At 36.9% G+C, this 10,436-nt stretch overlaps 1 protein-coding gene across 1 annotated transcript in view; it reads right to left on the minus strand.

Annotated features, from left to right (window-relative positions):
- HSPA14 (heat shock protein family A (Hsp70) member 14) overlaps positions 1-10,436 on the minus strand; it is a 10,913-nt gene continuing 477 nt past the window's right edge. The window contains exons 4-15 of the mRNA XM_010718176.3: positions 10,298-10,384; positions 9,418-9,466; positions 8,703-8,796; positions 8,518-8,608; positions 7,915-8,012; positions 6,989-7,157; positions 6,424-6,579; positions 5,128-5,230; positions 3,510-3,725; positions 2,953-3,126; positions 1,961-2,031; positions 1-565 (exon numbers count right to left, since the gene is read on the minus strand). Coding sequence (XP_010716478.2) covers positions 487-565; positions 1,961-2,031; positions 2,953-3,126; positions 3,510-3,725; positions 5,128-5,230; positions 6,424-6,579; positions 6,989-7,157; positions 7,915-8,012; positions 8,518-8,608; positions 8,703-8,796; positions 9,418-9,466; positions 10,298-10,384 — 1,387 coding nt within the window. The 3' untranslated portion in view covers positions 1-486. The remainder of the gene's footprint in view (positions 566-1,960; positions 2,032-2,952; positions 3,127-3,509; positions 3,726-5,127; positions 5,231-6,423; positions 6,580-6,988; positions 7,158-7,914; positions 8,013-8,517; positions 8,609-8,702; positions 8,797-9,417; positions 9,467-10,297; positions 10,385-10,436) is intronic.

Consider the following 10,436-nt stretch of genomic DNA (forward strand, 5'->3'; position numbering starts at 1 on the left):
TGACAGCATCTGTACAAAGTTTTTATTAATAAACACATAAATAAGCACATATAACCCTTACACATTTCTCCAGGTAACATGACAAAAAAACCTTAAAGTAACTCCAGAAAAATCCTGCTTAAGGGGCCAGCCAGCTTATGCTGGTTGAAACTACAGGTATACTCTCTGAAAACGTATAGGACCTGATTAGTTTAAAAACGTTTTGCTAGATGACATAACGTGCTTGTTGCTAAGTCATAGACCTGAGATATGTCCTCTTAAGTTTTTTTTTTTTAAAGGGTGCTGATAATTCAATGCTGTTGCCTTCCATCTAGCCTGACATTCCACACCATGTTTTTCACTGCAAACAGAGTTGGTGGCAAATTCATCTTTTACTTTTTATTACAGTTCTCTGTGATCCATTAAACACGTTTCAGTCATCACTTTACGGGAGAAGCCAGCAAGAGACAAAAACTGACTCAGAAAGGCGTTGCCTTTCAAATGAGATTATGATGCCACTTCAACAGTGATGACTTCACACTTTCCAGTATCTTGATCTGTGCAGGTAACATGCAAGGATCCATCCCTAAAAGAAAAATTAGAAAGGACCATCTCAGCACAGCATTTAGTATTCAAGACCCAGAGAAACAGCAGTCTTGTGCAAATGAAAAGGAAGCAAAATTAGCAGAGCATGCAGGGAAGAATATGCTTATTTAAACTTTATTTCAGTTTTAGTTTACTGTGTTGTGTATTTAGATGCATACTTCTTGTTCTCCATTAAACTTTTTGCTTTCCTCAAATATAACAGAATTGATTCAGGAACGTAGCTTATATATTTGTATTGTTGTTTAACTAACTTAGTGCAGATTTGGAAATGCAATATGTAGTAATATTCGAAACAGTCATACTGAGAAATGACTAATGGCAATCAACAGATAAATGCATCTTCCTCAAAGCACGAGGACTGTTACAAAACAGTCTTCAAACAATCTCCTTCAAAGAAATAAAACTTCCTAAAAAAAAGTTTATATAAAATCCTTTTTAATCTAGGCATAAAACAGCCACATGCAAGATTCAGACAGAAATGTGTTCTTGTGAACTTTCACTGATGTGTTTCTTTTAATACTTAAATTAAGTTTTTTAAAATATTAAACTTAGAATTGGAGAACTCTTAAAAATAATCTAAGTAATGCCTTAGAAAATATTAATATTACTTACAAGAAATGGTGAACTCTTAAAATAATTAGTAAGTTTTTACCTCACAACTACATATATGAATCTTAAGATATATCTCTTACCAATGCAAACTCGTACTCAGTTCAAGACTGAAGTATTTATGTCTATTAATATAGAATACGCTTGATAGTTAACATAAGAAAATGAAATTATTTTGTACTCAGATAACAAGTAGGGATTTAGTTTCTCAGCAATACCTAAAGAACTTTCTTATTATTTAGAAAAGCAGCACTGATTTCAAGAGAACCCTCAGAAGACAAAAATGATTTCATTACTTGGAATTCCACCTTTGGATATCTTTATAAACTATTACAAGTATTTCACATCAGCCCAAATACTCAACTTTTTAAGACATTAGAAAGTCAGCAAAAACTCTTCAGTATTAATCCCCTTCCCCATCCCCTATCATAACCGTAAGATCCTTTACAGCAAACAGGTAATTCTCTAAGAAGGACGTTTATGAAGCTCAATTTCCTATGGTACTGGTTTTCATGCTTAACATGCTTCTAAAAGGAGAGGACCACCAGACTTCTTCATAAATGTACATAGGAAGTCCTTCATGTATTTATTAGCAACTAGTACAGACTGATCTCACTTCCATTATTCCCAAGAGGGCACTGAGCAGAACTACCAGACCACCTTCCTGGGGATACCCGAGAGCATGACTGCTCTGGTATAGTTAAACCATTTGTTAGAAGTGTGATGAAGCAAGTTAAATGGCAGAACAATAAATATTTTTGCGTACCTTTTCATAGTAAGAACAGTCAATAGATCATGTAGGCCATCTTCCTTTTTATCTAAATCCTGGAGCACAATCTAGAAGGAAAAATAGAGAGCTTAATAAAAAAAGTGTAAGATCTTTCTTGCACAGCAATCTAAAGGAAAAACAATGCACGCAGTAACTGAGGTATGCAATTTATTCTGTTTAACATGTGGTATTAATATTCAACATTAAAGCATGCCCCAGAAAACTGCACACGCCTGTAGTAAAAGTCTCCCTTTTAAAAAAAAAATTAACATCTGCATGACTGTTTCAGTGTTTTTATGTTTTAGAGCCCATCAGCAAGATAGCTGGAGAACTTATATCAACTCTAAACTTCTGGACAACTTCCTTACTCTATCCTCCAAGACCCTGTGGCAGGACCAGGGTAGAAAGAAGAAAGTTACCCTCAAACATTCTGTCAGTTTCAGCCAAAAGTCTCTTTGATACTGTAAAAGTACACTGAAGCAAAGCTAAGATCAGTATTTGAAACAAGCCTCTAAGAAGGCTGACTTCCAAGTGTTATCTTTTCATTTTTCATGGTGTTAAATTTTCACTTGATCTGAACTGGTTTTAATACCAACATCCAACCTAATTTAGGAAGGTCATAAAGGAACTACAGTACATACACTAACTTCTTCATTACCTCCATTTCTAAGTAGGTACAAGAGGGACTGGTTATGGTGTCCCATCCCCGATGAGTTGCATGCACCACAGCAGTGCCTTAAAACCTTAAAACCAGACAGACTTTTATAAACTCAAGAGGGAAGCCTGATTTTTTTTTTTTAAAGCACTCAGTAATTCACGGTACGTTTATAGAACGTTCCAGTACAGTTTCCAGAGAAATGCATTTCATTTTAATTTTGTAACAAGTTACAGTGGAAGCATGACTGCTCGATTTAATTTTTTACCCCCTAAATCCATGTCATTTCCAAGTAGGTTATACTGCAAGCACACATGCACATGTCTACACTCACTTGTGCAAATTTGTTTTCTTCGTTCATAGGACTTTTCCCTAACGACTCATACAGTTCAAGGCATACAGAAGAAGTGTTTCCAGGAGCATGCAAGGTGTGCTGCCTTCGAGCTGGTAACGGGGTCCCTGATGGAAATAGCACTGTGAATTTGTCAGCCCCCGTCTCATCTACTCCCTTTAAAAAGAAAGAAAAAAAGTTAATGCCTTTCAAAGTATTTTAGTAAGCCAGAAGCCTTGTAATAGTGCTCCAAGAGAAAAGAAATGCAAGATACATTCCCTCTGCTGTATTTACCATCACAACAATTCCATTAAAAAAAAAAAGTTTCTGGAAGTGAAAAAGATCCAGCAATTACAAGGGCACAGCAATTGTTAAAGAAATAGCAAGGACAATCCATCTTCTTGAGTCAAGAGGAGCTGCTCTATCAATACCAATACACATACACTGGTCAGGTGTTAAGTTGTAATTTATTAAAACAATATTATTTCTTTAACATCAACGCATAAGTAGTACTACACAACCACTGCAGCAGTAACATTTTCAAGTAATTTTACCCTTACCTTAAGAAGAATATCCTTGGCAGAACACTCAATAAACAACGCCTCTTCTTCTAGAGAAGGATTTTCTTTCCCTAGTAGGATTCCTGCCTCTATCGCTGCACCAATGGGAATAACTTCATCCGGAGGTATTGAGCTCAGTAGTTCCACATTTGGGAAGATGTCTTTGATCAGCTGCTGCAGTTTTGGGATTCGAGCAGATCCACCACACAAAACTACCTGGAAAATACGACAGTGTTTTCAAATCTCTTTTCAGAAAGTAATTTCCAAACAACAACAACAAAAAAAGACAGGCAACAGCCTGCAACAGAGAACCATAAACTGTTCTGGGATCCTTTAGTATCCATAGCTGTTAAAAAAAAAAAAAAAAAAACAAACAACAACTCTGATGCTATCTCCATTTAGCTTCTCTTCCTTTTGCATTTGAAGTTAAAGGAAATAGTTTGCAAGTTTGAAATAGCATCCTGAAAAAGTTTCTCATAAGAAGCACCAACAAGATGAAGAAGCATTTTAAAGATTTAGAAATCCATCATAAAATCTGGTTAGGCTGGGAGAGACCTCCAGAGGCCCAGTCTCCTGTTCAGAACTCATCAACAAGCAGCTAAACAGATACGGATTCCAAAATCTCTCTGCAGGCCCTACCTTCATTGTTTGATTGCCCTCATACTACAACCTTCTCCTGTTTCCTCCCATCACAAGTTGTGCTGGTTGCTACTCCATCATGTACTTACACAAATAAGTCATGTTTTGTCTTATTTATGCCTTCCAACCAGGCAACTGTAGGCAACACAAAGGTCTATCCCTGAGCCTTCTAACAGCCAAGAAAACACCTTTCTCCTGGCCCCTCCTTGAACATCTTATGATTCAGCCTTTCTGCTGCACAAGTTTCAGTATTTCTGTGAACTACAGAAATGGCCATCCAGATGCAGTTGGTCAGAGTGGAAAGGAAAAGCTTCTCAACACTCACGACAATGCTCCTGTTATTACTTCTGTGCTGCAAAGGCAAACTGCTGTTAAACTTCTTCCACCAATTCCATGAGTAACAATTACAGCAATATTCCCTACAGATAGTTGCACAGCAGTTAGGATCAAGTTACTCTCTTGTACCAAAGCCAAAAGGACATCTGAAGCAACTAGTAATAGTTACTATTTTTTTACTCGACACCTTTGACGTTAAAGCACTGATTTCACATCTAATGTCTTAACAAGGAGGAACGGAGGAGAAACAGTGGCACCAAGCAGACATTCAGCACCTTGTTTAACTCATGAGAACAAGCTGAAACTTGGGCTTTCTTCAAATGTCAGCTAACCCAACCCAAAAAGCAGTGAAAGCAAAATCTGTATTACAGAAAGTACTCCTCAGATCTACTGAGAGTTACACTAACACACCTAACAGAGACAAATCTCTGCCACGCACTCAGCAGGCATCAACAAAAAATAATTGACTGAATTTACCTTACACTTTAGTCCAAGTACCCTTTAAAGACCTGGAATGTACACGCTTTGTTACACTGGAGCTAAAAATGCATAAACACATCCAGAAATAGCTCAGTGTAAGGAAAACAGGTCCCCTACTTTTTCTTGTGGAGCTATAAAGCTTAACACGGACAATTATTATTACCTTATTGATATCCTCAGCTGTAAATTCAACTTGCTCCAAGAGCTTTTTAATTGCTTCTACACACTTACTAAAAAGCGAAGAACAGATAAGTTCAAATCTGGCCCTAAAAAGAAAAAAAGAAAACAAAAATAAAACCGTGTAATGTCATTCATTAGCAACAAACACCCAAAGCAGATCAATCACTCTTAGAATATACTTTACTTCTATAGCTATACCTCATTTTATGCCATTTTTAAGCAGTCAAGATCTGATTTCCAATTTATTAATCTTAAAGAAATTACTTTTGTTAAGATAGTATTTGTACTATCTATTCTATCATTAACACCTTTAGGAAATTCAGGTTCGTTTTTCTTTGTGTAATCTTGAAGAAAAAAAAAAGTCTCATGAACACAACAATAAAGAAGGAAAAATATTTGAACTTAAACTTCCAGAGGCAATCAAGCTTCCTCTGAGGGGTAGGTACTTGTAAAATTAAAAAGTAACCAGTGCTTAATTCAAGCTCTTTCAAACCTGAATAGGATCTTTCACTCCACAAAAACACAGTAAGTCAAATTCTGTGACACAAGTATCATTATCCCAATCAAGCCAAACATGCTACACAGCAGAGCTTCTCATGCTTGGAGACACTGCCTGACTTCACCAGATCTAACTGCTGCTATAATGCGTGCACAGCTTTGAAAAAAGAAAACTAAAGTCCAATTTCACTTTGCCAAAGCTGCTGGTGACTGAAAGAACGATAAAAAGTTACTAAATACTTCACTAAAAGATCATTTCCAAGAAAGAAAGTACTTAGAGCAGGACACAGTAGTATAAACAAGGTGATAAAAAACATTTTTCATTACAGCTGTCAAAAAGACATCAAGATTTCCAGGACTCCTATCATTCTAAAGCTCATTTAGTTAAGAGTCCCAAAGCGCTTTCCTGTAAGAAGAAGAATCACAGCAACAAGAAGAATAGAGAGAAACATCTTGAGTAATTTAGTATCTGTTTGCCTTTCATCAGGGACCAGACTCCAAAAATGGGATCTCCATGTACCTTTTCAGTGTATTTTTTTAATCCATTACACAAACATTTCTAGTGTTACTGCTCAGCTACTACAGATCATGACATGACAGAATCAACATGAAAGACAGCTCAAAAGAAAAAAGAAGAAACCACAAGTTGACCTCCCCTCTTACATCTGTTTCCAAAAACTAGCATTGCCAAATCCCAAAGCGTATTAACATTCTAAATACAAAACAGAAAATCTTACAGCACACTTTTACATAACAGTAGTAGCTTCAAGGTTTGTTTTACCTGGATACATTACAATCAAAATCCAATCCATCGTACAGTGAATCTACAAAACAGTTTGCACTTCCCAATGTTGATAATGAGTGCTTTGCAACATCAGCACTGTTCATTAACTTCATCATAGCCCTGGGATTTCCTCTGATATCATGCTTACAAGACCTACGTTAAGAAAAAAAAAAAAGTCTGTTTAGAAAGGCAAGCATTTGAATGGCAACATTAACTTGCTGAAAAAAAAAATATTACTCAGAGCTGTTAACATTTGTCTGTAGACATTTTAGCATTACCTACAACGACTCTACTGAAAATTCACAGAGAATGAGAGCATCTATTCCATTTCTAACTGAAGAACACTGTGTGGAGCCATTCCTCTTCACTTAGACATTTATATAAAGATATAAGACTCTGAACTGATTCTCAGCTCCAACAGCTTACTGTTTCTTCACTATCTTTGTGAGTAAAATGACTCAGTCTGCTACATCTGACAAGTTAATATTAATTCTTTTTTTGAAAACAAACATCAGATAATCAATGTCCTGTCTTGACAACATACTTGGCATTCAAAACCTACCTCTGGAATTCAGATGCTAAGTGTTGTGCTAAAGCTTCTGTGAAGCACACTCCACCAATGCCATCATCTGTGTTTGTAGCAAGCACACGATATATTCCACTGTTTACCTCTATAACTGTGATAGAAAGCGATGTTCCACCAAGTTTATAAACCAACACATTGCTGTCACGGTAAGGAAAATTGAAAGTAGCATTAATAAGCCATCTAAAGTTATGCTTACTTTGGCATACTTTCTAAAATCACCACTACTGTATAATGAATTGCAGGTTTTAATCAGTTCTGCCAAGAAAGTTTGATTTCAGCTGTTTGTATTTACCTATCCTGTAACCACTCACTACTTGACCATGTCTCCTAAAGAACAAGTTACTCTGTTCTATACAGCAAGAGTCAGCAACGTTAATCCTACAACACAACTGAGCACTACATTTAAGGTCATGGATCCCAATTATATGCAAATGATTAAAAAAAAAATAAATTGCCAGTAAGGAAAGAAAGCCATCTGTTTTCACTGATGGCAGTCATGGCTATTTTGAAAACCTTATGAATTATCTGAATTCTCCTGAGAGGAACTCAATACACATTCCAGGCAGAACCTTTAAGTCTTCAAGTGTCTGTAAAGTGACCCCACTTCCTCCAACTGGCTGTGTAAATCTACTGTTGAAGGGATACATTTTTCTTCAAGCCAGTCAGCTCATTAAAGCACAACACAATCCAGGGACAAATCTTAAGGACAATGTCTTTAAAAAAAAAAAAAGTGAAAAAACTGGAACAATAAAGAGTTTTTAAACACTGTACATTCCAACCTGAAAATCTGGCAATGCAGCACTCCCTCATTTAAGATTTCTCAGGCTAGAATGCGATGTGTTAAATCTCTATAAATTTAAACCACAGCAGCTTAAGTTTGAGTAGTAAAATATTTACCTTTTCCAGTGGTGAATCTTGGCCAATTCCGTAAGCCAGGAGAGCTGCAGAGGGTTCATGAATTAATCTCATAACATTAAAACCAGCAGCTGCAGCTGCTTCCCTGTGATAACACACAACAGCATTTAACTACAGTGAAATCACTAAGGTATGCACATTAAGACCTCATCAGAACTAGATACACAACCAATTCAGCACTTGGTTATAAGTAAAATGACCAGAAAAGAAAAATACAAAAGTTCAGCTGCAATTTTTTTCTTCAGTTAGCTGGACCTGCTGTAGGCTTTTTTGTCGAGGAAAACATTGATCTATCAGACTTGCACACTCCACAAAAAGAAGAGCCAGCATATTAAATCATATCCTATTTCTCATTATATGAAAACTCCCATTCAGTTCAACTGATTGAGAATTTCATTTCAGAAAGGTAAGTGCCATGAAAAGTTACTAGGCAGGATTTTATTTCCTATCTTCACATTTTCTCTGTTTCAAATAGGAACCTAATGTCTTGATTGACAGCTGCAAGTTCAAGTCCAGCAGAAGAACTTCCATTGCTGATCTGTCAGGTCTGCTTTAGGCATGTCAAATAACAGAAATCTTAATCCTCTTACCCAAGGGCATTTTTCTGATTCTCTCCAAAATCAAATGGTACAGTGATAACAACGTCATTTACATCTGAACCCAATGCAGATTGAGCAGTTTCTGTTTATAAACACAGGCAGAACATGTTGATTAAAAGCAAAACATCAACATATCTTAAAACTATGAGGACAGCTTAAGAACATTTATTATATACCTTTCATTTTACTGAAAATTAGTTTTGCCACATCTTCTGGGCTAATAAGTTTATTATCTATCTCATATTGAAGTTTTCCATTCTTCTCAACAACCTGTAAAGAAAGACAACATACCCTTGTTAGATGCATACTTTGGTTACTACTGAAAGTATTGTTCAATTTAGTTTCTGTTCTAATAGCTAAGGAATAAAAAAGGAGGAGCTTGTATTATCCAACAGACAGAACAGTGACATTCACGGTGCTGTAAGTTTCCTTTTGCTATTAAAATGTTTTCTGTATGACAACAACTAAACTACTTGCCTGCTTCTATTCAATAAAAATAAACCTATGGATATCAACAGTGAAAAACCCAGGGAAAACCACACATCCTAAGGAAGGTATGTTCCAAGATGTTTCTTCTCCTCATATATTACAAGAGGCCAGGAAGTTTTTAGTAACTAGCAAAGTACCCTAAGAAATACTACAATGTTATTAAAATAATTGTTTCTCTTGATGCAGTCAAGAGATGTATGTAATTTTTCTGTTGGACTATATTGCAGCGACGCATCTCAGGAAGTGATGACATTCTCTACTATGTAAAGAGATACACATGCTCTATACAAGAGCAAACAGATCATACACTGAGAGCTGATCACTGCAGAACACAAACAGCAGAAAACAACAGTGTAAACTGAAGCAAGTTATTCTGAGAACAAAAAACTAGATCATACTCACCGAACATTTGCTTTCTTTAATATATTTCTTTGCTTGGGGGTCTCCAGAACTGTCAAGACAAACACAGAATAGCAAAATAAGTTGTTTGCTCAAGAGTAACTGCAAGAAATTCATCTTGCTAGGGTTTCTTTTAGTGTCAATTTAATTTTTCTTTTAGTGTCATATTAAGCTACATTCTAGGCAAAATTCCTCTTCTCATGCTGTAGATACATTTATAGAGATTAAAAAAAAAAAAACAACAAAACAAAGTGAATGTTCTGACTTCCTCTCTCCTTCAACTACTAATAGTGCAGCCCACAGGATTAGAGAAGTGATCATCCCTCTGTACTCAGCAGTGGTGAGGTTGCATCTTGAGAACTGTCTTCAGCTTTGGACTTCTCACTACAAGAGAAACATCGAGACCCTGGACTGTGTCCAGAGAAGGGCAACTGAAGCTATGAGGGGTCTAGAGCACAAGTCTTACGGGGAGCAGCTAAGGGAACTGGGATTGTTTGGTCTGAAGAAAAGGAGGCTCAGGGGAGATTTCATGGCTCTCTATAACTGCCTGAAAGGAGGCTGTGGCAAGGCAGGGGTTGGTCTCCAGATAACAGTGAAAGGAGAAGAGATAAATGTTGGATAATGGGACAAATTTCTTCTTAGCGGTGAGGCACTGGAATTGCCCAGGGAGGTGGTGCAGTCATCAGCCAGGGATGTGCTGAGGGAAGGGTAGAGATGGCACTGAGGTGGTGGGGATCGGTCAATGGTTGGACTCAATAATCTGAGGGATCTTTTCCAGCTTTCAATGATCTGAGGGATCTTTTCCAGCTAATTCAATGAATTAACCTTTAACGCTGGGTGTACCCACCTTTCAGTGCCAGGTTAACTTCACTACATCACTTACCTCCTCCCCAGGATCTGCTTCACTTTCACCACAGTGTTGGAAATGTTCCTTATTCTGCTCTGCTTTGCAGCCAAGCCCACAACCTGAATTAAACAAGTTAAAAAAAGAAGTAATTCCCAGTCAGAGCCCCTCCCAACCC

Source organism: Meleagris gallopavo, chromosome 1, assembly GCF_000146605.3.
Source record: "Meleagris gallopavo isolate NT-WF06-2002-E0010 breed Aviagen turkey brand Nicholas breeding stock chromosome 1, Turkey_5.1, whole genome shotgun sequence".
NCBI lineage: Eukaryota > Metazoa > Chordata > Aves > Galliformes > Phasianidae > Meleagris > Meleagris gallopavo.